The following is a 26061-nucleotide window of genomic DNA, read 5'->3' as shown; positions in this document are numbered from 1 at the left end:
AAGTTTTGAAAGCTCGTATCAGAAATAGTTGATAATAACAATCATTTACATTCATACAATTAACAAGTTAACTTATAAGAAGATTATAATACAATTAATTGAAATAATACCTGGTTAATCACAAATAAGAACCATATCCAATGACAGCTCTGCAGACTCCTACAAGAGAGCGCATTGGTGATCAATTTTCAAATCCAGACTATTCAAAGCTTACACCAGTGAATATAAAATGTTTAACATCTCCCATTAAGATGTCAACTCAAGAGAACACTCGGGAACTAACATCGCTTATTTCGAAGATAGATAATAATAACAATAATAACGACCTCTACACAGAAAATTTTAACTTGATATCAAAGCAGTTGGAAAAATTATTGAAGAATCTAAATGTAATATACCAAAAAATTGGATATTCCAAAGGTGAAATCTTAACTAAAGAAAAATTAATATTCAAGTCTCTTTCAAATTCAATAACTGAATACTTCGAGCATGCAGAAAATGCAATGAATGAACTATCTCAAAATAATGATATAGAACTGAATATATTGAATAGAATACTAATGATAATCGATGATCCGACAGGAACTCAAACGATACCCGATTTATACACTAGGAACTCTATACTCTCACCAGACAGAAAAACGATCCCAATGTCTCCAAAAAAGGGCGTATCGTTGTTAAGTAAACAAAAGCTAATATTTGATGCTAGAGAATATGTATACAGATCTTTTATCCCAAAACTGCTGAAGTTTTTAGTTAAAAATAACGAATTGCAGAGATTTTTGACTTCAATCAATGAAGAATCAGGAACTAATTCAATTGGAATGCCTAATCATGAATTGATTTCAACTTTACCAACTTTAGAAGAAACAGCTTCTGTGTTCAAGCACGTATCTCCTATTAAAAATGATTTCAAAAATTTATTTGAATATTTAAAAGAGAGTAATGAGAATTTACTACAAAGTGAAAAATTTAATGATATAAGTGACAAGAAAATAAAAACAATAATATCATTAACAGAAACATACCGAACTATTTACAGTGAAAAATATGAGTCAATGAACATCCTCGCGACTAATTTACTAAGGCTATTCAAGGAACTCGACCTTCAGCACTCAGATTTGGATAAAAATGATTTGGATTTAATAATGATTTACAGCACCAAATTCGATAATTTTGACGGAAAGTTACTTCCTGTTCATGAACAAATAATATCAAGACTTAACCAGCTGCATGATGAATTTAATGACAAATATGTAGCAAGGCTTAAAGAAAAGAAGGATATCGAATCAGTATGTAAGGAATTGTGGATTAAGTTAAAGTTCCCTCAATACCAATATGAAGAGTTTATAGATAAAAACAAGGGATTATCAGAAATTGTTATGGAAAACTATAGAAATGAATTAAACAGACTAAATATAATGAAGAAGAAATTACTTAAGACATTGATATCGGATACAAGACAAAAAATTGATGAGTTTTGGAAGATTTTAAATTATATAGATGAAGATAAGAAGGAATTTATTGATAAATTTGAAGAATTGACTCGTTCTAATATTAACTCACAGTATGATGAAGAATTATTAAGATTATCTGAAGCTGAATTGAAACAATTAGAAGATCGTTTAGCTATTTATAAACCATTATTGACATTATACAGTGAATTTAAATCAATAATAGAAGATCATATTAACCTAGAAAATAGTTCTAAAGACTCATCGAGGCTTTTATCAAGAAATTCTCATAAAATATTGTTACAAGAAGAAAAAATGAGGAAAAAAATAACAAGACACTTTCCTCGTGTCGTGCAGGAATTAAGAAATAAATTGCATGAGATGCATAGTATGTTTGGAAGACCATTCGTTGTGGATGGTAACTCACTGGCTGAAGTCATTCAAGAACAAGAATCTGAGTTAATCAATAAATACCCAAGAATGAGACTCAATTCCAGTCAAAGGGATAAGAGTCCATCAAATAAGTTATCTAACTTATCTAATCATAAAAAATCTCCTCATCGCATACAGAAACAATCACCCAACCGTAAAATTTTAAATATTTCTCCTAACAAACAACACATGCAAGTTTCTCAATTACATAAGACTCCGATTAAACTAGACATGCCGATTTCTGTTAGTACTATGTCATTAAAGAATAAGCAATTCGTTAGCGCAAGTAAAAACAGCATGGCGCCTAGCATCAAGAATGAAAGAAGTGCTACAAGACCAAGTCTAGCATTGTTAGAACCTTCAAAATTTATGAATACTGAAAGTAAAATATCTGTGCCTGGTAATTCCAAATTACCTTTGAGAACTCCTAATGGGTTTATCCGCCCAACAAGACTATTCCCAGTATCAAAAAACGTGTTAAATAAACAAGGTAGCCAAATTCCTACACTCTCAAGTGATTTAAAAAATGTAACATTAAAATCGATCTCCAATACTTACCAAGATAATAAGGAGAATGAAAGACAATTAGATTCAAAATCGAATAGAATTTTGAGTAGCCCATACAAAGAACCAGAAAATAGCATCTACAAAATATCAATGTCTCCTGACGGCAAATGTCAACTCAATATCAGAGAGTCATTTGATAGTGGTTTTGATGATACAAGCATGATTGAAGATGAAAATGATAAAGATTTCCTTTCATGGAAAAAAGAACAATTAAATAAGTTAAACAATTCTTCCAATGATGACCATGAAATATTACCAATCTAACAAGTAAAACTGGTGTGAAGATGTATTGTAACAATAATGATCATCATTTTTTGGTCATAATAGCATTAAGATATACATAAATACAAAATTAAATAATAAGTATTTCTACATGCATAATTTTCTACATGCATACATTATATATATTCATTAGTTAATGTTTTTCAATAGAATAATATTAAACAATATCCAAATATATGATTAGAAGTTTTTAAGCTCCATGCCTTCAGGTGGTGAAGTTTCAACTTTACCTTGTTTAACATCATCCCAATTGGTATTCAATGCAGTGCCGTTACTTTCCACAAAAGACTTCATCATTGCTCTCTTAGTATCTGGATCTGCATTTGCATATAATTTTTGAAAGAATGCATCTGCAGATGAATTATCTATACCATCATCGTCCTCGTCACTACCTAAATCAATTTTTGACCAATCAATTTTTGATGCTGAAGGGTTTCGATTCTTCGAAGCTGAATCAGTATTTGAGTCAGCAGATGTATAATTATGTCCTCTAGTAGTTGTTTCTACGTTACTTGTAGCTTCTAGTGTTTTCCAATTTATTGTTTTATCTTCTTTGGATATAATAACTTCAATTTTTCTGGCGGTTAATTCATATGCTATGCTATCTGGTTCGATTGGGTGTGTTAATGTCATGGTTTTTTTAAAGGTTAATTTACTTTCATTTACCGGATATGTAATCTCCATATTTCTACTGTTATTGTCATAAGATATTTTAATATCTTCTTTTGTTTGCGGTAAAGATTTCGTAAATATCGAAATATTGATACTTTTATTGGTTTGATACCAATCAACTCTGTACTTAATTTCATCAGTTTCAGGTACTCCAGCTGTTTCTTCTAATGGTGAAACTTCAGCTTTACATGTCTTCTTCAAAATATCTGGCTCTTTTGGACTTTGATTCAACTTTGATTGAATTTTTTTCAGTTTCTTCTCCAAATTCATTTCCCACATGAACAACGTATCATCAGTATATCCAAACTCTTTACAAGAATCCATGTTCTTCTTCGCTTCCTCATACTTCTTTAAGTTAAAGTAATGAACAAAAAATCTAAAATGAATTAGACCTATTTTACCCCTATCACCTCTATGCGTAGCGATGTTTAAAGCTTTTGTTAACAAATCTCTCGATGACTCTAGCGTGTCAGGATTATGCCAATCAACCGTCGAAAAGTAAAGCTTTTCCAAACCTGTCGATTTATAAATTAATGCCATAATATTTTCATTGGATTCCTTTAAAATGCCATCACATAGTGAAACAACTTGTAAGTACTCTTTATCTTCATACAGAGCCTTTTTGGCTTGATCCAAATCTCTCTCAATAGGCATGGTGAGTGTTATGGTAACTTTATTAGTGTTTTCTTGCTTTCAAAATCGTTAAATAATGTAATCACTTTATTATATAACCTTATTTATAGCTTCTAGTAAATTGAGTTCTAAGAAACCCATTTCTTACCGTTGGTTTGCGCTAAATAAGTCCTGTACTTATCGGTAATGGCATAGCTGCCGTGTTTAGTGATTTTCATGACAGCGTTGTTCAGAGTACATCAATACATAGAATAACAAAAACAAAGTAATCCCAATTATCCTACACAATGATTCTTAAATCTGTCTAACCATTAGATTGACTATTTTTAAACGTTTTATCCTTTTAAATGTACAAAAATTAACTTTCCTGTCATTCAATCCGCATTTATTCGTAACCTTTCATAAATACGTCATTCTCCCTAACCACTAATTGAATCACCATCCTAACTCGTTCCTGAGTTCCCATCACCAATGTAATATTGATTGTAGACTTGATGATACCATTTAAGATGGAAACAATGGTTCAAATACAAATAAGAGTGTTTTTAAAAGTGAGTTATAGCTGTCACTGTTGTGTCGAATATCAAAAATATCAATTAGCCGCTGTTCCTATTCTGATCATTCAGTACGAAAACGTGTAAGAAATTTCATTTACACAGCAAGGTTGTATATAAAGGTATTTAAATCATTATAATGCAATATTGTCATTTATTATTTTAAGGAATAAGATATAATGGGGAGATCAGAATCTGAGTGCAACGAACGATCAACTAGTAGGCTATTGTACTTTGATAGATTGAGAAAGAAACAGAAAAATAACAGAGATATGGAAAGTGAAGCCACTGACGTTGGAAAGATCAAAATGGAGCAGACTTCAAAGACGGAAACAAAAGCATCTCCATTGATTTTTCGAGAAGTGGATACAGGATTGGGACCCCGTACAAAATCAATTATTAATGTGGATAAACACTCGGGGGCTGTTATTTCTAATACACCAGACAAAGACTTGAAGAGAGTGCCTAAGGTGACATTTGAGACCAAGAAGAAGAACATAGAGGTTATTGGAAGTAATGAATGTTTAACCGATGTTGGAAAGAATGCAGTGGAGAGAAATGCAACAGCAAATGTTGTTTTGAACACAAATAATAATTTAGATAATCATCATTCAGAGGGGAATTTAAAAAAGACAACTTCAATATCAGTAACTCCAATATTAAATTCTTCTCCTAAAAAAAATGATGGGTCTGATGCAGTAAATGTTAAAGCAGCAGAAGTTAACAACCTTTCTAAAACAACTGATAATGAACATCCTCATTTCATTGTCGACGATATATTGCATACACCACCTGAGAGATCAAGATCGAACAGTATTACCCATCAACTTCCACATGGTATGGTACCAAGTGTAGACAATATTTCATATTTGTTAGATAAACAATTGAGTGCCTTGAACACTGGAGAGACTACTAATGCCGAGAGAAATAATATGTCCACTGTAGAGAGAGCAGTGAGTCCAATAAAGGATAGTAAACTAGTAGATGTGAACAAAACGAATGAACCGTTAGATCTAAGTAAAGAAGAGCACAAGGACCTGGATCAAGGATTATCTAATAAGAATATACCTGTTATAAACAAAGAATCTCTGAAAAATACAGACTATAGATTGCTTCAGGATGATAATAAAATACATGTACTGTTTGGAGCTACAGGATCTTTATCCGTCTATAAACTAAAACCAATGATAAAAAAACTTGAAGATATATATGGTAGAGACAAAATTACTATCCAAGTGATATTAACACAATCTGCGGAAAAGTTATTGAACACCAAATATTTAAAAAAGAACGGCAACATTATTGGCAACTCTGCATTGACAACACCAATAAACGCACCACATAACGATGATAAAATACTGCCAACGATAAATAAATCAATGAAACTAACTAATTCAGAGATAATTAGTCCAGTGACACCAACCATGAATTCTAACACTAAAATTAAAAATGAACTACTTCCATCCCATATCACTGTTTGGACGGATGTTGATGAGTGGGATCTTAGTCGAGAAAGAACAGATCCTATAATACACATAGAATTAAAAAGATGGGCTGACATCTTGGTTATTGCACCTGTGACAGCAAACACATTAAGCAAAATTGTTCTAGGTTTATGCGATAACCTATTAACAAACACAGTAAGTGCCTGGAATACACATTTCCCAATATTACTTGCACCTTCTTTGGTGTCAAGTGTATATAATGCGAACATTACCAAAAGACAAATTGCAGAGATAAAAGAAAATATGCCATGGATCGAGGTTATTAAACCTTCTGAAAAGGTCGTTGGTATTAATGGTGAGATTGGGCTTGGAGGGATGGTTGACTGGAATGAAATTGTTGATAAAATAGTAACAAAGTTAGGAGGTTATCCGGAGGAAGATGATAATACTTCAGAATTAGGTGAGGCAACTGAGGACTTGTTGAATGAAGACGATGATGATGATGATGAGATCAAAGCTAGTAGCTCAAGAGATGACAAGGATTCAAATACAGAAGCCGATGATGATGACGACGACGATGATGATGACGACGATGACGACGACGACGACTTGGAAGTTTCCAACTCTCCAGAAACTATACAGGATTCTAGAAACTGATCTATTTAACGTACTGATTAGATATTGATGTCTACGGCAGGCGACCTGTGCATCTTCTCATATATAACAACACATACTATATATACAGATACTCAATCCTTATTTGTCTATCACGTGCGTGTCTTTTCATTCCACAACTGCGATCCCGCAATGGTTTTCCGATGAGATGAAAAATTGCTGAAGAAGACCAACCCATTAGTAATCTTTTATTATAAAACAGAAGAAGTCCACTTTTATTTCAAAATAGAAGCTAATGAAACGTGAAATATAAGTAGTCATTTATATATTGCCATTACACTAGTATAACGATAACGAAAGGATATATACAGCGATGAAGGGACCAATATTAATATTAATCCATCCTGCGATTACGACCACGCCAGAGGTGTTGGAAGAGAAAAAAATCGGTATTTCCAAACAGCATGCTACTGAGGTTGTCATTGAGCAATACTTGATCAACAAGATCAACGATGGCACTGTTGTGTTGGAGACTTCTAATTACTCTGAAATACATTATATCACCCCGGAAAGTGACGAGTCGGTTTCTTTTCCTAAAAAGTTGATTGGCGTGCTGAGCGACAGCCTGATACCAGGTGGTACGCTGTATGGTTTGACTAATGCTTACAAGATAGATGCTTTAGTGAATAATTTCGAGATAAGCGATGTTGGTGTCTATCATTGGGTGAAGAAGAACATTAGCAAGGAGACGAAAAGTGTGAGCTTATTGGCTTCAAACTCGTCTTCTGAGAGTGGCGTTGGCAAGAAGCTTCCTATGTTTAAGAAGATGCCGTTGTTTAAAAAGGCAGCCAAAAACGAGCCTGTGGAGATTGCAACGGCTAGCGACGAAGTGGATGAGCTTGATGATGACGATGCCAGCAGTTCTAGTTCTGGCGACATGAGCAACAAGGCCAAGTACTTTGAGAGCGTTGGTGCCGATAGTAATGGCGACGGGGACACCTCTGTGTCTGAGGACGACCTGGTGGCAGTGACAGATTCCACCGGGATCACGATGATCACATGCGGCAAGACCAAGACGAGGAAGAAGAGAGCCTGCAAGGACTGTACCTGTGGTTTGAAAGAAGAGAACGAAGAGGAGATAAACAAGATCACCAGCCAGCAGGACCGCGTTCTGAAGTTCTCGGCAGAAGAGCTGACCGAGGTCGATTTCACTGTCGAGGGCAAGAAAGTCGGCGGATGCGGTTCGTGTTCGCTCGGTGACGCATTCCGATGCTCTGGCTGTCCGTACCTGGGCCTACCGGCATTCAAACCTGGCCAAGCGGTGAACCTCTCCAGCATATCAGATGATTTATAAGCAGTACATAGATAACATTCGTAGACGGGGCCCTGCCACACACAAGGCCCCCCATCCCATCAATAGATAACAGTTGCCCATCACCGCACCGACCCCAGCCGGGTAAACAGCAAACGCCGGAACCGGCGTTTGCTGTTACGTGCCCGCCTCCACTTCCGCCTCCACCCAACCGAGAATCGTAGTTCAGACCCGCGATCCTTTCCCCGCCACTGCCGGCCCCCGCCGCCCCGCCGATCTTCCCGCCTTCGAGTCCTATTTCCCGCGCGCCGCACCGTCTTGCACCGACCGACCTATCGTTCATCTTTTTGCCACAATTTGGAATTCAAGGGTCTCTTTATCTGTGCCAAAAAGTGCTTAATCAGCTTGCGAGATAAGAATAGCCAGGAAGGTTACAGAAAAGTTTTCCACAAAATTTGAAACAGAGGAGTATATAAAGGGAGCTGTGTAAAGTTGTAAAAAAATTTCCGTTGAATAGATGTTGTTTTGAGGGCAGGGGGAGCAGCAATAGACACGCAAACACAAACGCAAACGGAAACACACAAGGTATATTAAACAGACACATAGAAAGATAGTCGAACATGTCGGACACGCAGAATATAAAGAAGATTCAGGTGCAGAACGATGCTGCTAAGGATAAGGTGGTGATCAGTTTGATTGAACAAGAGGCTGCAACGGAGGACTCGGGGTTGCAAGGTGAAGAGCAGAGAGCGGTGAAGGTTGTTGATAAAGATGGAGCAGTTGCTGTCGGGGGTGTTGCAACAGTTGGGAGCAAGTACACTCTTGCCGCAGAGTCTGCTCTGCAGGAGACGTCTGGTGTGGGGAAGAAGCAAAGGAAGAGGCGGAGAAAGAACGAGTGCCATTACAAGGACTGTTCCAGCAGCTATATTAAGTACATAGGAGAGTGTCAGTACTGCGAGGGCAGGTTCTGCTCACAACATAGACTGTTGGAAACCCATTTGTGCACAAAACTCGATTATTGTAAGAAAGAGTATCATAGAAGAAATGCTGTTAGACTGGCAAAGGAACAAACAAAAATACCTAAACTATCAAGTATATAATAGAATAATGACAAATAATAAGGTAACCTGCAGAGCATATAATATAAATATTTTAATAATTACACAATAGGCACATAATATTCTAATATAAACAGTTCATGTATGTATATTTCTAACTTTGATCTATAAGAAAACATAAAATAAGTAACGATATATTAATGTGTTGATATTTACATTACCGGAACATGTATACCTGTATTTTGGAAATTTGATAACTGTTCCTTGAAAGCTGCTTTCATTCTATCATTACCCAACATTAATTTAGCCAAACTCTTTCTGAAACGATCAACTATTTCAAATGAAAATGAATATAATTTACTGTCATCGATTGAACCGAATTTAATAAAGAAATATGTTGATATTAGTATAATAGATAGTGGGAACCAAAAAAACCATAGCATCTTATCATTTTGAAATGTGGTTTCTCTTTGCTGTTGGAAAAATCTATTTAATCTAATCTGTATAGCATCATCTTCATCTTCACTGGAGGTTTGAGATAGGTCATCTGTATTTGATGACAATACAGACATGTCCTTTGTTTTGTTCATAGTTACAGCCTGTTCTTCATCCATCATAGAAGTTGTTTGCTGTTTAGCTTTGGAGGGATGTGTAAACCCAGGGAATAGATCTTCATATTTAGGTAAATCGTCATTAATCCTGTTTAACATTCTATTCCACAAAGAATCGTTATTTCTATCTGCATAATTAACAGAATTGTTTTCAGTCTCGGTACCTTTACTTTCATCATTAGTAATTTCAGTATTTTCTTCAAGTTCGTTAGCTTCACGGAGTTTCTTCGATGTAGATCTTTCTATGTTAAATACATTGTTTCCATTATTTTCAGTATTTATGAAGTCTCTTGATTCTGAATTCATAGATGATAAATCACTGTCATTAGTGATGAAACTTTCACCATCGCTGACTTCATAACCAGAATCCTCTGATACAGAGACAGCAACAGTGGTGGGACCTTTATGAGTTTTACCTCTTGAGTTAACTGTAATACTAGGCTCAATATCGTATTCCAATGAGTGTAACGAATCAAGATCAAAATCACCGGAGCTGGAATTATTAAACTCTAATTTGGAGCCTTTCTCTAATGAATCAAACATTTTAATTACTCTATTATAATCATCACTTGATATTTCATCATTTCCATGATTAACCATGTAAACATCTCTTGCATGTACACCATTCTTAGCTTTGATAGTCAAATCAGCCTTACATTTTAATAAAAATGCAATAATTTTGTATTCACCATTCACACAAGCAAAATGTAATGGAGTGTAACCAAACATATCTTTCTCATCGATTCTTGCACCATATTTAATTAAGGTCATTACCAATTGCTCATAACCTTTTAATGCAGCTAAATGTAGTAATGTTCTCCCATTACTATCACACATAGATAAATTAGAAGTTGCATTTAATGAATTTATGACTTTTACAATCAGCTGTTCATCAGAATAACTACCCTCCAATTGGCTAGAATACTTAGAATAATTGCTATTACCTGTACTAGCAGCACTACCATTAGCTGGGGAAATATTAGGGGAATTCTCATCATTACCAACAATTCTCTTAGCGATATTTCTTGCATCCTCCAATTTACCATTCATCTTCAAACCAACAATTTGTAATGCCAGTTCAATCAATTGTCTATCGGTATCATCGAGATAAGTAAAAACGGCATTTTTATTTGAGTTCGATTGGTTTACAAATTGGTTTGGATATTTTGGATCTTCTGCAATGATGAAGACTTGACCTGCAGTTGCAGCTGGAGGTAAGTATGTAACCATCGTCGAATCACTCCAGCATTGTGTTGACAACGTAACATTATCACCAAATTTAATTGTTAAACCGTTTCTAAAGTTCGAACCAAGTAAAGTGATTTCAATACCGCCAGTTATAGGGCCCTGTGATGGAATAGCTCTCTGAATTAATGGTAAATTCATCTTAATATTATTATCATTAGAGTTTTGTGACACAGTATTGACCATTGGCATATTGTTGTCTGTTGTACGGTTGGTAAAGGCAGCAGCGTTAACTGGTTGATTTGCGTTATTTTGTAATGTTTGGTTAAATTGGTTATTGTTGGAATTGTTGGAGTTATTTATCCACGATAGTGGTGAGTGGTTCATATTATCTGAATGGTATTTTGTATCTGCAATATCAGAACGTTGTCTTTTTGGTCTAGCTGAACCATTTATATATTCGTTTCTCCTTGCAGCAATCTGTGTACTTGAAGCAGTTTTGATGCTTCTACTTTTGTTTTGATCTAATCCATCTTCAGACATTGAAGTTGGTGATGGTATTATTGGCATTCCCGATTGTTGCATAAATGAATTTAACATTAACAATTGTTGCTGTGAGTTTAATTGTGGTGGTAATTGGGATTGAGATGGTACTCTATTATGTGATGGAATATGTGTTTGAGGTGATGTGAAATTAAACATAGAATTTCCATTATGATTATTGCTATCGTACTCATTATTTTGAGAAGGAAGCATCATTGCGTTTGGATCATTAACATTGGGGAGAGAAGTATTATGAGTGTAGGGTTGTACAATTTGATTTGTATTATATTGAGCGTCGCTCATAGATGCATAATTTGTACTAGCTTCAGATAAATTTGTTGAATAATAAGCATCTGTGTCCATATTACTATCGATGTCCATACTTAAATCTGTATTACTGTTAGAATAAGTCTTACTATGCTTATTTTTTTTATCATTCGATGGTGATAATGATGCATTAGTTTTGAAGTTTGAAGATGTTGCAGATTTATTTTTATTTGATTCTCCATTCATTGAGGAACTTGGTTTTTTATCCATAATTAATATTGAATCAGAAATAGATTTAGCTAAAAGATCGCCATGTAAGTTTTTCAATATAAATAAAATTTTAAAACCTTTTGATGATTTATGATGCCTTGAATAACATACCATTCTTGCTGTTAACTTAAAGGCTTGTAAATGTTTAGCTACACTACTAATTGGTAAAATTTGTTTTGAGTTGAATATCAATGCACTTCTATTTTCATTTTGACACCATAGTATATTATCACATAATCCTGATTTTCTTCTTGATGCTCTTCTTTGTTCTCTGTTTATACACATTGGGCATACATTTGCAATTTTATTTGTCTCTGAACATAGTAAAAAGGACTCTAAGAAAACAATTTCATCCAAAAAGTTTTTTGGATAATTATCAATATCTTTTGATAAAAATAATTTATTTTTAGCCACATTATTCGATGACAGATGTAAAATATGCTGTTTTGTTAATGGTGGTTCAATTTGAATTGAAATATTAATTTGATTTTCTACACGACATTGGTGTGGCAACTTGGATATTATTAATTTATTTGGTAATAAATTTTCATCCATATTAACTAATTCGTTTATTTTATTTAATTTTTCTTCAGCATTTTTAAGACTTGCTAAAGTATCATGAGAATCTAAATTTGAACTAACCGAAACGTCTCTTTCTCCAAATGAAACTGTATTTTCAATTAAAATTTCGTAAATATTCTGTGTGTTCGTGATGCTAGATTTCGTTTTTTTATGTGTACCATCATTATCCATAGTTGTGGTGGTGGTGATTCCATCATCATCTTGCTTTTCATCGCCGTTAGTTGCCATAAAAGAATGATTTTCTGCATTCAAACTATAACCGTGCTCGTATACCTTAGTGTCATTATATTGATCCAAAGTCACCCCAGTGCCTGCATCTGCCTCTGCTTTCACTTTTGTAACATCACGATAATCATTGTGATCATCATGTTGTCTAAAATCCAAAGAATCTGTCTTTATAAAGGCATTAAAGATTTCTTCATCGAAATCATTTACGTTTGATTTCATTATGTTGTTATTATTATTGAATTTATTGCCTTTTGAATTACTAGGACTGCTATTTGGGTATAAAAACTCGTCTAGAACGTCGAATATCTCGTTTTTCCTAACTATTGGATTTCCAGACTCACGATTAACCTCAGCCATATCTCCTCTTAGAAAGTGAAAAAAAAGTCTTCTTTATATATATATATGCTTGTGTTGCTAGAGGAAAGGGTGTTTTAAATTTCACAACGAATACGATGGTTCTCGTTGTAGAGAGAGTATGTATGTTCCTTTGTGCCTATAAAAAAAATTCTTTCCAATGTCTTCTCCTTTGCAAACCGAAACAGACAGTTGGTTTCTGTCTTGTATGAGTTGTTGGAACTTGCTTGAGATCTTTGTATTGCTAGTTCTCTTTATATTGGTTTGCATCAAACTTTTATAATAGTTGTTAAACAATCTACATATTCTAAGATTCTAAATCATGTGGTTTTTTATTCCGTTATAGAGAAAGAATGATTTGCACTCTTCAAATTTACAGACACAAAAACGAATGAAAAAATCCAACAGCTTTTTTCCTCTCACAACTTTTTACCCAACAAAAAATAAAACCAAGAGCTTTTTATTCACAGTCTATGTACGGAAGAGGTGGTTTACACTGTGCGTGTGTGTGTGCGTTCGTGCGGGTAATGCGGGCGGGGACTATAATTGCTTCTCTTTTTTAGCCGCTGAGGTGGGTGAGAGGGTGGTTAAAACAGGGTGGGTCGGGGTAAAAGGCAGGACGTGACCGTTGTGCTTGCGGCAGAGGCGCAGAGGACGCGGACACAGGCAGGTAAAAGTTGTTGGGAAAGGCGGGTAACGACATGTCTCAAAAAAAAGGATTTACCTAGTTCTTTATCGATTTTTGTGTCGCCATCATGTCGGTGGTTTTTGTGTCATGTGCTTTGTTGTTGTTTTTTTGAAAAAACAAAACATATACAACGTTATACATATTTAACAGATAAGAAAATCCCTTGTTTTATAAGCGGCTAATTTTTAAACCGTTATATTTATTTCTTTATCTATATATATAAGTCACTGTATCAGTACGTAAAATAATGGCGTGGTTGATATAAGCATACAGGTGGCCCAGATTTATTCAAAAAATATAGGGTATGGCACCCCCCAAACGTGAGAAAGTTACTAAAAAAAGTAGTTCCAATGTGGCGTGCAATAATTGCAGGAAGTCGCATACTAAGTGTTTGAAACAAGAGAATAGTACCGACATCAGTGGCATTAATACTGGCGCTAAATGTAGGTATTGTCATTTAAGGAATCTTGTTTGCAACTATAGTGACAAGAATCAGAAAATCACAGTATCATTAAATTATGTAAATGGATTACAACAAAGAATAAAATTTTTAGAAAATCAGTTACAATCAAATAAAACAAACTTTAATCCAACAAATTTACAAGATCGTAACAGTAACACAGGTCACAATGGGATTGCAAGAACAAATGGCACTGAAAATGGGACTGTAGCCGATGAGGATGAGTCATTTGAATGTAATTATCAAATTAGAAGTGGTAGGTTAGTAGAGTCACAGTACGGTTTGAATTACTATTTTATAGGATCCTCTTCGATGACATTGTTCAATTTGGAGATCCAATCGTTGATTTCAAAATACATATACGCAGATAAAAATAAAGACAGTAATTACCCCAAGTTCAATCAAGTTTGTTTCTCTCCAACAAATCCACCGGTTCTTATAAACCTCAAAGACGTACACCTGCCGAATTACACTGAAGCAAAAGATATTTTGCAAACTTTCATTGATTTTAATTGTGATTGTTTCTATTTCTTTAATGAAGGAATCTTTAGAAAAGAATTGAAACATGTTTATAAACTCGTGAATAAAAGTAATTCTCAATCTAATGAGAAAGCATACTATTGTAATGGGATCTGGTTAGTGAAAATGTTATTAATATTTGGTATCGGTGAAATGTACTTACTTGGTAACTCAGATGAAAGTAATGATTTAAAAAACTATAAGTTTTTCGAACAATCGATCTCTCTTTTCGATAAGATTTTCAGTCTGAATAATATCGATGCAATTCTCACTTCAGATTCGAATGGTATTGAGGCAATGTTCCTATATTGTTTCTATTTACAAGTCATTGATTCCACAATAAATTCTTATTTATGTTTAGGTCAAACAGTAAGAGCATGTCTTTTATTAGGATGGCATGTGGAATCTCAAAGCAATAATTTGAATCCGTTCGAAATGGAACATAAGAGAAGATTATGGTGGACAATTTATATTTTTGAAAGAATGTTTAGTAGTAAAGCAGGTTTACCGCTAAATTTATCTGATAATAATATATCGACAGTTTTACCGTCTAATCACTTTTTTGAAAATTCCACTGTCAATAGCCCAAACAATCAAACTGAATTAAATAATAAAAATAATAATAATTTCAAGTTCTCAAGTGCAACAAGTTTAACTAACTGTGTTAAAATTGTTCAAATAAATGGTAAAATTCTGTCAAAATTATATCATAAACAACCAACTTCAAATATTTTACCAATTCTAAAAGGTATATTAAACGACTTATTACAATGGAGATCAAGTTTACCGCTATGTCTACAATTTGATTTTCATGTTCATGATAATAATTTCAAAATATCAAGAAAATTGACAAATATTTATACTGAGTACTTCCATGGTATTAATATAACATTAAGACCAGTATTATTTCATTTCATTACCATTAGATTGAAAGATGAAAAATATGGAATGCTTGATGTAAAATCAACTGGTAAAACTTCACATGGAACATATATCAACTTACAAAATTACTCTTCAACAATTTTAAGTTTATTGAATAGTTCATTGCGAGCTTCCATTAATACCATACGAGCACTGTGGTCACTTTATGAACAAAATATGGTATCTCTATTCGGATTTATGGATAGAGAATATTTATTTTCTGCCGCATTTACTCTCAACTTATTCAACGCAACATTTGGTGTAAATGATCAAACAATGATACACATAGAACATTCCCTTATAATATTACAAAAAATGGTCAGTCTTGGAAGCGAGCCTGCGATTATTAGGAAAACACAATTACTTAATTTAATGGCTAAATTAGATTTCCATGCTATTGCCAAGGATTTGATCAAAAAATTCAACGATGATGCGCCATATGGAACTGATTCTTCGGAAGAAGCAGTGAATACCATTTCGGAGGATCCTTCAGATAGTTTAAAATCAAGCTTCCGAATGGAGAATGCCAATCTATCCAATAAAAGGTTAATTAAGAAGATAAAGAAAAACAAAGACTCTTATGATTCTTTTGTAAACTTAAACACGTATTTAACCGATGCGGATGAATCACAATATCAAGATTCGCATCTCTCGGATGACATGGCAATTAAGGATGAGAGAAAGTTTCCCCCAAACGTAGTTCATTTAGCAGGAACCGATAGTTTATCAAGAATCAAAAGTTTTGGTATGCTCCCATTCACCAACATTGTTAATGAATCTCTAGCTCAAGGTAAGCAGAGTGATCTTACAAAATCAGAAACAGAAGTGATGACAGAAAACGTCCATCAACTTAACCCACCTTGCACATATAATAACACAGATCTTGAATATTTATTGGAAAGCCTAAATAAAATAGGCTATGACGATAATAAAATGTGGAACGAGATATCCCATCAAGCCAATTGGCTAGGTGATGAGATGGATCCAACTGCTGCTCCAGGTAGCGAATTAAACTTTGGAAACATCGAACAACTAATTAACAAATAACTTTTGTAAAATAGAAAACACTCGATTATATTAAATAATATTCTTATAATGAATTACTGTAACGATACCTAACGAATAACAAGAAACTTTACACTGTTCTGCTTTCAACTCATTCAGCGATAATCTTGTCATTAAATTAACCATCATTTACTTTTTTATAGTGAGTAAGTGAGATCGGCTAATTAACTATATAAAGGGAATTGATAAATAAATATCAAATATTAAATAAATGTTAGAATAATCAAATACTTGGCCAGTAATGCATATAAATGCATAACACTAAATATTAATGTGGTCTGTAAGGAGTAGAAATCTGCTTATAACTGTATCAAGACGTGCATATTCGCAAACTGCGGCGACTGGGCCCAGTTCCTACAAAAAACCATCCAGGTTTGATAAATCTATACTAAAACCTGCATTGGTACTGTTGATTTTTGGCTCGATATTGACAAATGTCAGTGATGCTAAGAAGGAGTTGGTCGAGTTGGATAGGAGGTATTCGTTGAAGAATGATATATTGAGATCCTTGATTTATAGGGCTTCCCAAGGTGATACGGATTTTGAATTGGATAAAGAAATGGTATTAGTCAATAAACTCTTCCAAAGACATGAGCTTCAATCAAATGGCAAAGGTATGAAAGACAAATTGAGACTCTCCACAAACGCATACTCGACTTCTGATCCAAACAGAAAGAACATGAGAAGTGCCAGTGGAGCAGGGAAAGCACAACGTGATGATCAAGATTTGAATTCACTGTGGAACGAACTATTAGAAGACATGAATAAAGATATAGACGTTAAACAAGCTTTGTCGACAAGTGTTGAAGGGTCTAGTAAGCATGAAGATATATTGACGGATAAAGAGATGTTACAGGAAGAAATGAAGAAAGAGAAACATAGAGGAAATAACTACGAGGCGAAAACAGATGTTCACGTTATCGTCGAAAATCCTGGGAACCTTTCAGATGCTGTTAAGGATAATAAAGTGTCCAGATTTCTTTAGTATTTGACTTCATTTGCATTTCCTCGTGAATACAGCTAATCCTTTTAGAACTCAGAAACCCATGTACATATTTTAAAAACTGGATTGTGGATACATAGTTATTCAAATATATACCTTAATTTAGACGTATTCATTTATTTATTGTTTTCATATTAACAGGTTCTAACTGGAAGTTATATAAAATATATAAATCAATATACAAATTCACCCAAATAGGCTTCTGCCACGAATCTTGCTCTAGCATTTAAGAACAATTTCATTTCACTAATTTCCTTGTCTACTTCCTCCATGAACTCGATGATGAAATCGATTAGTTTATCTGTCTTCAAGGTCTCTGTGTGCTTGTTGGTGATCAAAAAGGAGATGCTGAAGTCTTGGATTGGCTCTCTTCTCAAGATTTGGAAAGCCTCTGCACGTTGTTCCAAAAATCTGGTAAACTTATGCACTAAAATCTGCTCGATCTCATCGGCTTGTTTCACTTTAATAGAGACCCTAACGGAGTTCACACTTGACTCAATCAGCACCTGTTCATTCTCGTTACGGGATACATGCATAGGTTGTAACAACAGTTCAGCACTGGTATTAGGGACCTCAACTTCAGGTCTGTTGTGTCTTTCGACCTCTTGCGAGGAGAAGTTTCTTAGTGTCAAAGCTGCCTCCAACGAGTAGCGCACAGCATTCAAATAGGGACGTAGGGACTGGGACATTATGGGCTGGTACCAATGGAATTGTGTGTACGGAGTGTGTTATTCCTGTGTTGGTGTACTGCAACAGTGCAAAGTGGCAACCCAATAACTTCACAGAATTGAATCGTTTTAAATACTTGTCATTGTCCATTTGGTTACTGAAAGTTTCATTACTGGTTCACCAAAATTGCTTTGTCTAAGCGCTCCGGTGCCCCTTTACAACAATGCACGTGACCGGGCAGAAACACCGGTTACGCAAGTGCAGTCCCAACACCAACCAGTGTAGTGGAGGTCAGCACCGATGCAGACATGCTGACACCACTGCATGTACACCCGGTGAAGCAATTGAGCCATTGAACCCGGGTTTAAGCCACCACCAGCGCATCTCAACTCAAATCCCAGACCGACTTACCAACCCAACCCTGGAAGGTGCCCATGCTTGTCCTAAAAACGAACTGCTACGATTAGGATACTCTTCAAGACCTTTGAGACCGTTATAAACACTCCATGCATAGTCCTCTCAAGGGACTGACTCTGTGTGTCCCTTCAAGACCCTCGCCATAATCATCTCCCAACTCGTCTGTTTGGTTCCGATGCCCGCAACGAAATTTCAGTTGAAGGAACTCGAGATGCCCAATGACATGCAGATATAAGAACAGATGGATCTTTTTGTGTTGTGAGTTTAGAAGGTGTTTTGGTGGAGGGATACCAGTACTTGAGATACGTTTTGTATTGCCGATAGTGTAGAACTCTCTGTTTAAATTTGCGACTGCTATTATGGGAGCCGATAGTCTCTGGAGGACCGCCAAAGATAGCAATGGGAAAGTGTACTACTACAACACCAAGACTGGTGTATCGCAATGGGAAAAGCCTGGAGTGTCGGCAGATATCGAGACATTGAAGCAGCATGGCTGGGGGGTTGCCAGGACGAAAGACGGGAAACTGTACTACTATAATTCGTCTACTGGAGAGTCTCGATGGGAGGCACCTAAATTTGAGGATGCCACAACCGAGGTTTCTAGAGGTAAGAAGGAGGTGAGATCTGAGCCAGAAGTAAAAGAAGACGTCAAGGTTGCTACTACGCGAGTATTGAGCAAGTCTGACACCCGATCAAAGATCTTGCACGTTGATTCAAAGTCGAAGGAAGATGCTGAAAAGGATTTCATTGCAATGTTGAAGGACAATAATGTGGATGCGACCTGGTCGTTTAGGAAGATTATTGCAGAGTTAGGCAGTACAGATCCGAGGTATTGGGTAGTGGACGATGACCCACTTTGGAAACAAGACATGTTTGAGAAGTACCTATCCAATAGATCGGAGGATCAGCTGATTAAGGAATACTCTGAAATCAATAAGTTCAAAGAAGCGTATGTGAATATGCTGAAAGAGCATGAGGAAATCAAATATTACTCAAGATGGAAGACTGTAAAGAAGCTGATCTCAAATGAACCTATCTACAAGCATTCCACAGTCAGTGAGTCGATAAAAAAGAAAACATTTAAGGAATATATCGATAAGCTTCTCAAACGTCAAACTGAAGCTGACAAACAATTAAAGGAAAACGCTTTGAAAGAAGTCAGGGAGTATCTACATAACATCCTTCATACTGATGGTGCAGATATTGCAATTGCTGATCCCCTCTCTTGGAAAAAAGTTTCAGAACAATACCTGTTCGAAAACAATAAAAGATATATGGCTAACAAACATTTTCAAGTATTGTCTAAATATGAGGTGCTTGAAGAGTATATTAATATTATAAATAGTTTGAGAAATCAAATGGAGAGAAAACTGGAGACATTACAGGCGCATAATAATACACAGGACAGATTAGCTAGAGATCGTTACAAAGAAATGTTGAGCAACGTGAAAACCACGAAAGGTGATACGATTAGAGCCAACACAACGTGGGAACAAGTCTACCCGAATATCTGTAAAGAAGAGGAATTTTTGGGCATGCTTGGAAGAAATGGTTCCAATGCGTATGACATATTCTTAGACCTTGTGGGAGAGAAGAAAAATGTAATTTATGCACATAGATTAGTTGCCGACCAGATTCTTCTGGACAACGGCTTTCGAATACCTGATTCCTCTTCAAAGGTACAAGATGAACATACAACAGTGAAAAATTATTTAACACAAGATCCAAGACTGAAAGATAATGTCGATGATGTGGACATGGACCTGCTTATTGAAGCCTTGTTCAAAAATTGGAAGGAAAAAGAGAACGAGCGCAAACAGACAGAAAGACGTATTCTTGAGCAGAAAAAACGTTACTTCAAACTGATGTTGGAAAGGATGTTCAAGAAGCACGTTAACGTTGCTACTGACAAGTATTCCGATTTACAAGAACTTCTTAAAGATACCCCGGAATACACGGCGTTGGAAGATAACGATACATTGAGAGAGAGATTACTATCTGAACATCAACAGCAGTTGAAGAAAAGGATGGTAAATAGTCAAGCACCTCGAGTTTCTGAGACGTTAGGTAGAAAAAGAACATTAGCTAAATCCAATGATCTAGATTATTAGTTTGTAATATATATGTGCATTTCTTCAAAATATACTGCCATTCACATTAATTTAATTAATATCAATTTTATGTATCTAACTAACTCGGTGTGTATGTGTGTGTCATGTGTGTGCGTGTATGCTGTGAAACCGTGCGACCTACTCCGTCGAGAACAACGAACTCAGAGCAATCAGTCCCATTAGCCCATACTTTGCATATTGGTTTTCAGAGATCCATATAGTGATATAACCCACTTTTGGTAAGTAACCCTTGACAGTCCCTACTATATCATTCTGTTTATCTAAGTAAATGTTTCTGTCTGCGTATAAAGAGATATCGTTACCTGCATTGTTGTCACCCTTTGTGAGTAAGAGCTGTTTACTGTTTGAGGAGCTCTGTGAGTGATGTTCTCTTAACACCCTGTGCACAATTGGGATACTCTTGGAATTCTGTTCGTAGACCACAATATCACCGACTTTGTTGAGCTCGTTTCTGTTCCATAAGAATAAGACGTCACCTCTTTGGAAAGCTGGCTCCATGGACCCAGAAATAACGACGACAATCGGAGAATGTGAGTCTGTGACCACGGAGAGTCCCTTCCATACCATGAACGTCGACGACAGTATAAAGCAGACGTTCAAAAACCTTGTCAATTCCAATCGTAGATTCATTTTCGAACACGCAGCTTCACTATGCAATAAGCAGATTGGGAGTGTTCGGAGCGTTGATGAGCAATTCGCAGTTAAACAGTATATGCGGCCCCCAAGATATACTAATCCAAGCAGTGTTTCCCGACTTCAAATTATAACAAACGCAGCTGCGGTGATCGTCGACCTTGTCTTTGCCCATGACCTTGGACCACTGGGGCTCTCAGATCTCACCAATCGACCCATTCCACCGTGACATGTTGTGAACGTTTTTCGATTGCGGGACGGAAAAAACTGATATTACCCGGCCGGCAAATAAATACGCAACCCGGCCAACACAATTACTTACCCGGTTATCGCTGCATAACCGGGTAATGTTGTGTATCGTATCCGGGTAACATTGTATGTGCATGGGCTGGGTAACCCTGCCTTCTGTCTTGGGAAGCGCCTCAGGGCCTCGATTCACACAGACGCTTACTTTAGTACATTAGCAGAGTAGGTGCATTTTACGAGAGGTGAGCTAATTGTTTCCTGGGTTCTGAGAAGTATATAAACGTGCTGTGAAAATGGTACTGTTTGCCAGACACTCGATGCGTCTGCCAAGTTGCAATGGTCTGGTGCTTCAGAAAACAAAAACCTCCAACGACTACAAGCTATGTCTATCCAAACCAGTAACCTTTTGAAAGTGAGCGAACTACCGCTATCGCAGATCCGCAGGCCTATCCAGCCTGTGCTGGATTACCAGAAGATCGATGCCATGGTGTCCACTTACAAAGGCACCCCACAGGCCTCCAAGACCTGTTCTCTGGCCGATGCAGAGACCTTCAAAGACGGGAACCTCCCTCCTATCGACGTGATGAGTGTCCGTGAACAGGGGCAAACATACTATTTTGCCTTTGGAGGCTGCCACAGATTCCAAGCGTATGACAGGCTGGCAAAGGAGTCCCCCTCTCACGACATCATGGTTCGTTGTAAAGTTATGCCCGCTACAAGAAAGCAGTTGAGACTATACGTCGGCACCAACATCGACGACATGTTCGACCAAGCCCAACATCAATGAATCCCCTCCCAGTCCCTTGTGTAACGCTAATGAAACTCTAGATTGTATATATTTATACGTGTATAATCAATGCAATAACTCGTCTCTTATACAGCTCGATCTCATCCTATGTGCCTCTGGTCCCATCTTCCATCCTCCAATAGCAGTCCCAGGTTTCATTACCCGAAGGCTCTTAGGCCTCTAATTCTTGATTGGCCAATTAACGAAGGGATTGGCGTGCTGGAATCTATATAAAGGGAGAGGTTAGTTGATAATTGTATAACAAGATTTAACACTTATTTGGTTGTTGTGTTGTTTGCAATTTATGAGGGTCGTATCATCCCTAAGCGTGCACATACACACACATATATATATCAACCATGTTCTCAAGAATTGCCAAGAGATCATTCTCATCGACCGTCATTAATCCTTATAAAGTTACCGTTCTTGGTGCCAACGGTGGTATTGGTCAACCTTTGTCGTTGTTATTGAAATTAAATGACAAAGTCACAGATTTGAGATTATACGATTTAAGAGGCGCTAAAGGTGTTGCTGCAGATTTATCTCATATTCCAACAAATTCTACTGTTAAAGGTTTCACTCCAGATAAGGTAGATTCTGTAAGTAATGGTTTATCGCATGCTTTGGAAGGCACCGATGTTGTCATTATCCCAGCTGGTGTTCCAAGAAAGCCAGGTATGACAAGAGACGATTTATTTGCCATCAACGCAGGTATTGTTAGAGATTTGGCTTCTGCAGCTGCTGAAAATGCCCCTAACGCTGCCATCTTAGTCATCTCAAACCCGGTTAACTCTACAGTGCCAATTGTCGCTGAAGTATTCAAACAAAAAGGTGTCTACAATCCAAAGAAGTTATTCGGTGTCACTACATTAGATGTTATCAGGTCTTCCAGATTCATTTCTGAAATTGTAAATACTGATCCAACTACTGAGAAAGTGGATGTCGTAGGTGGCCATTCCGGTATTACCATTATTCCATTATTATCTAAAACTAAGTACTATAAATCTTTATCTGATGAACAAAGAGAACAACTGATCCACAGAATTCAATTCGGTGGTGATGAAGTCGTCAAGGCTAAGGATGGTGCTGGTTCCGCTACTTTATCAATGGCTAGAGCTGGTGCAAGATTTGCAGACTCTGTCTTAAGAGGTTTCGCAGGTGAAAAAAATGTCATTGAACCAACTTTCGTTGATTCTCCATTATTCAAGTCTGAAGGTATCGAATTTTTTGCTTCTCCAGTCACCTTAGGTACAAATGGTGTTGAACAAATTCATGAAGTTGGTAATTTATCCGCTGAAGAACAACAAATGTTGGAAACATGCAAGGAAACTTTAAAGAAGAACATCGAGAAAGGTGTCGCTTTTGTTTCTAAAAAATAGCTAGTTCCAATTTGACCATTTATTTATTAATATTCTGATACATAGACCCGAATTCGGTATTTACAATTATGTAATGTTTAAGTCTATAAATGTATGCCGATTATCCATAAAAGTCAATGCAGTTGCGTATTGTTGACTTCTTGCTCTTCATCACTGGAAGGTGTACTATCAGTGTCATCTTTTCTCAATTTTGCAACAGATATATTCAATAAGGACATTTTCCTTCTTGCAGATCCAGCACTGCTTACTCTTAAATCTGATGTATCAATTCTATGTAATATAGGCTTTTCCTTTGGCGTTTTGGATTTTGAATTGATGCTAAGGTTGCTTCCATTTAAGCCCTGTGCTAAATTCGTCGAATCTTCACCTTTTTCAATATTTTTCTTATAATAAATATTATGACTTGGTTTTAAGGATGACGTTGTATTTATATTGTCTATGGTAGATTCGTATATGTTGTTATCGTTTTTAATGCTTCTTGAATCGGAATTACTTGAATTGTTTTTCAATAATAGAGGTGCATTCTCTTTCTCATTATTACGTGAGGTCAGATACTTACTAAAAAGATTCGTATTACTATTACTTTTGAAAATAGTTTGTGTTAATTCATCATGGTTGGTATTTAATGGGTTCCCTTCTGTCTCCCTTAAGTAATTCAGACTCTTGCGTGACGAAAGGTTGTAGGGTGATCCTGTTAGTGGTTTATCCAGTTTTAAACCATTGAAATTTGTTGCATTCGTGTTGGAAACATGTATATCCCTTTTTGTGATGCTGTCTCCTCTACCTGACTTGCTGCTTCCCTTACCAAAAATTGGATCAACAGATGTCAACAACGAAGTGAAACTTGCAGCTCTGGCGATTGGTGATTTTGTACTACTTTTATTGATAAATGAGTTAGATATATTTGAGTTCAATCCCGATGGTAAAACTAAATCCTCTTTGCTTTCTGTATTTCCAGAGCCACCATTACTTAGAGATGTGGTTATGTTGTTAGCAATGGAAGCTCTTCTACCGTTAGATATTCTAGACAAATTGTTTAACACATTAGCTTGTGAATAAAGAGAAACTGTGGGTGAATTTAGCGAATATATCGGGGAAGGGCCATCTTCGAATGTTGACTTTTGAGGCAGTACAGGGGTCCTAAATGGTTGATAAGTTGACATTTTATTTATCCCTGAAGCATGCACATCCTTCAGTAGTGTTTTATACAAATTTTTCAATTCAAAGGTCTTTGCCACATCAATTGGCTTCCAACCATCTTTATTCCTGGTTTGTTCATTACGACTATCTCCTTCTAAAATCAAGACCCTGAGGCAGTTAATGCTACCATGAGCCAGACATATGTGCAATGGTATATCACCATTATCATCTGCTAACGCTAATTGTGCACCGACCCCTATCAGTAGACTTAGACATTGATTGTAGTCATGGAGGCATGCAATATGAACTGGTGTTCTACCAAATTTTCCCTTCTTGTTAATGAATTGAGGAAAATGCTGAAGTAATAAATGTGCTGTTTGTTCATGTCCATTCAAAATAGCTAAATGGACACATGTATCCTGTTCGAATGTCTTTAATATCTCATGTCTGTCATGACCCATCTGAATCAAAAATGCACAAATTAAATATCTACCATTAAACGATGCATAATGTAGTGATGACCAGCCATTATCAGGGTTAATATTTGTCAGAAGTTCTGGGAACCGTCGCAGTAGCCTCTTCACTATCAATACATTGCCTTCAATGATGGCTTTTCTTAATCTGATTGATGGATCGCGAAGCATTACAAACTGTGTTGGCTATTGTGACCTGAAATTCTGCTATTCTTGCCAAAACTTGACCAAATTTAATTATAATCTATAAAACCAGGATCATAAAACTCGATCCTCGCCTGTAATTGTCTTGAATGTCAATTCCAAAGTCTTCTTATACACCAAAGAAACCCTTGTTCTTAAAAGTTCCATTACGCTCTTACAATTCGAAATTCGAGAAATTCCAAATAATGGCTTTATCACATTTCAAGGCATATATAAAGGTTTAAATCTGAGTTAAAAAGTGGCAAAGTTACAAAACGTATA

General features: G+C 36.1%; 14 protein-coding genes across 14 annotated transcripts; 9 read left to right on the top strand and 5 right to left on the bottom strand.

Moving 5' to 3' along the window:
- Nucleotides 1-140: 140 nt before the first annotated feature.
- ASE1 (Ase1p) lies at nucleotides 141-2717 on the top strand (the record flags this gene model as incomplete). Its single annotated transcript, XM_003687949.1, has 1 exon — nucleotides 141-2717. One exon carries the CDS (start codon nucleotides 141-143, stop codon nucleotides 2715-2717), a length of 2577 nt encoding a protein of 858 aa, XP_003687997.1.
- Nucleotides 2718-2915: 198 nt separating this feature from the next.
- On the bottom strand, nucleotides 2916-4061 carry SGT1 (co-chaperone SGT1; the record flags this gene model as incomplete). Its single annotated transcript, XM_003687948.1, has 1 exon — nucleotides 2916-4061. The coding sequence occupies one exon, from the start codon at nucleotides 4059-4061 to the stop codon at nucleotides 2916-2918; it is 1146 nt and encodes a 381-aa protein (XP_003687996.1).
- Nucleotides 4062-4773: 712 nt separating this feature from the next.
- TPHA0L02090 (uncharacterized protein) lies at nucleotides 4774-6696 on the top strand (the record flags this gene model as incomplete). Its single annotated transcript, XM_003687947.1, has 1 exon — nucleotides 4774-6696. One exon carries the CDS (start codon nucleotides 4774-4776, stop codon nucleotides 6694-6696), a length of 1923 nt encoding a protein of 640 aa, XP_003687995.1.
- Nucleotides 6697-7027: 331 nt separating this feature from the next.
- Nucleotides 7028-8008, top strand: TPHA0L02080 (uncharacterized protein; the record flags this gene model as incomplete). The annotated part of the gene is made up of 1 exon (XM_003687946.1): nucleotides 7028-8008. The coding sequence occupies one exon, from the start codon at nucleotides 7028-7030 to the stop codon at nucleotides 8006-8008; it is 981 nt and encodes a 326-aa protein (XP_003687994.1).
- A 578-nt stretch (nucleotides 8009-8586) lies between these two features.
- Nucleotides 8587-9066, top strand: TMC1 (Tmc1p; the record flags this gene model as incomplete). Its single annotated transcript, XM_003687945.1, has 1 exon — nucleotides 8587-9066. One exon carries the CDS (start codon nucleotides 8587-8589, stop codon nucleotides 9064-9066), a length of 480 nt encoding a protein of 159 aa, XP_003687993.1.
- Nucleotides 9067-9236: 170 nt separating this feature from the next.
- On the bottom strand, nucleotides 9237-13067 carry TPHA0L02060 (uncharacterized protein; the record flags this gene model as incomplete). Its single annotated transcript, XM_003687944.1, has 1 exon — nucleotides 9237-13067. The coding sequence occupies one exon, from the start codon at nucleotides 13065-13067 to the stop codon at nucleotides 9237-9239; it is 3831 nt and encodes a 1276-aa protein (XP_003687992.1).
- A 989-nt stretch (nucleotides 13068-14056) lies between these two features.
- Nucleotides 14057-16699, top strand: PUT3 (Put3p; the record flags this gene model as incomplete). Its single annotated transcript, XM_003687943.1, has 1 exon — nucleotides 14057-16699. One exon carries the CDS (start codon nucleotides 14057-14059, stop codon nucleotides 16697-16699), a length of 2643 nt encoding a protein of 880 aa, XP_003687991.1.
- Nucleotides 16700-16988: 289 nt separating this feature from the next.
- INA22 (Ina22p) lies at nucleotides 16989-17702 on the top strand (the record flags this gene model as incomplete). Its single annotated transcript, XM_003687942.1, has 1 exon — nucleotides 16989-17702. The coding sequence occupies one exon, from the start codon at nucleotides 16989-16991 to the stop codon at nucleotides 17700-17702; it is 714 nt and encodes a 237-aa protein (XP_003687990.1).
- Nucleotides 17703-17893: 191 nt separating this feature from the next.
- On the bottom strand, nucleotides 17894-18409 carry ARC19 (Arc19p; the record flags this gene model as incomplete). The annotated part of the gene is made up of 1 exon (XM_003687941.1): nucleotides 17894-18409. One exon carries the CDS (start codon nucleotides 18407-18409, stop codon nucleotides 17894-17896), a length of 516 nt encoding a protein of 171 aa, XP_003687989.1.
- Nucleotides 18410-19165: 756 nt separating this feature from the next.
- PRP40 (snoRNA-splicing protein PRP40) lies at nucleotides 19166-20917 on the top strand (the record flags this gene model as incomplete). Its single annotated transcript, XM_003687940.1, has 1 exon — nucleotides 19166-20917. One exon carries the CDS (start codon nucleotides 19166-19168, stop codon nucleotides 20915-20917), a length of 1752 nt encoding a protein of 583 aa, XP_003687988.1.
- A 138-nt stretch (nucleotides 20918-21055) lies between these two features.
- On the bottom strand, nucleotides 21056-21568 carry SEC11 (signal peptidase complex catalytic subunit SEC11; the record flags this gene model as incomplete). Its single annotated transcript, XM_003687939.1, has 1 exon — nucleotides 21056-21568. One exon carries the CDS (start codon nucleotides 21566-21568, stop codon nucleotides 21056-21058), a length of 513 nt encoding a protein of 170 aa, XP_003687987.1.
- A 631-nt stretch (nucleotides 21569-22199) lies between these two features.
- On the top strand, nucleotides 22200-22604 carry SRX1 (sulfiredoxin; the record flags this gene model as incomplete). The annotated part of the gene is made up of 1 exon (XM_003687938.1): nucleotides 22200-22604. One exon carries the CDS (start codon nucleotides 22200-22202, stop codon nucleotides 22602-22604), a length of 405 nt encoding a protein of 134 aa, XP_003687986.1.
- A 359-nt stretch (nucleotides 22605-22963) lies between these two features.
- MDH1 (malate dehydrogenase MDH1) lies at nucleotides 22964-23983 on the top strand (the record flags this gene model as incomplete). Its single annotated transcript, XM_003687937.1, has 1 exon — nucleotides 22964-23983. The coding sequence occupies one exon, from the start codon at nucleotides 22964-22966 to the stop codon at nucleotides 23981-23983; it is 1020 nt and encodes a 339-aa protein (XP_003687985.1).
- A 113-nt stretch (nucleotides 23984-24096) lies between these two features.
- On the bottom strand, nucleotides 24097-25767 carry AVO2 (Avo2p; the record flags this gene model as incomplete). The annotated part of the gene is made up of 1 exon (XM_003687936.1): nucleotides 24097-25767. The coding sequence occupies one exon, from the start codon at nucleotides 25765-25767 to the stop codon at nucleotides 24097-24099; it is 1671 nt and encodes a 556-aa protein (XP_003687984.1).
- Nucleotides 25768-26061: the final 294 nt, after the last annotated feature.

The sequence above is a fragment of the Tetrapisispora phaffii genome, chromosome 12 (assembly GCF_000236905.1).
Source record: "Tetrapisispora phaffii CBS 4417 chromosome 12, complete genome".
Taxonomy (NCBI): domain Eukaryota; kingdom Fungi; phylum Ascomycota; class Saccharomycetes; order Saccharomycetales; family Saccharomycetaceae; genus Tetrapisispora; species Tetrapisispora phaffii.
The sequence above is the reverse complement of the archived record's forward strand: the minus strand, read 5'-3'. Positions and strand labels throughout refer to the sequence as shown.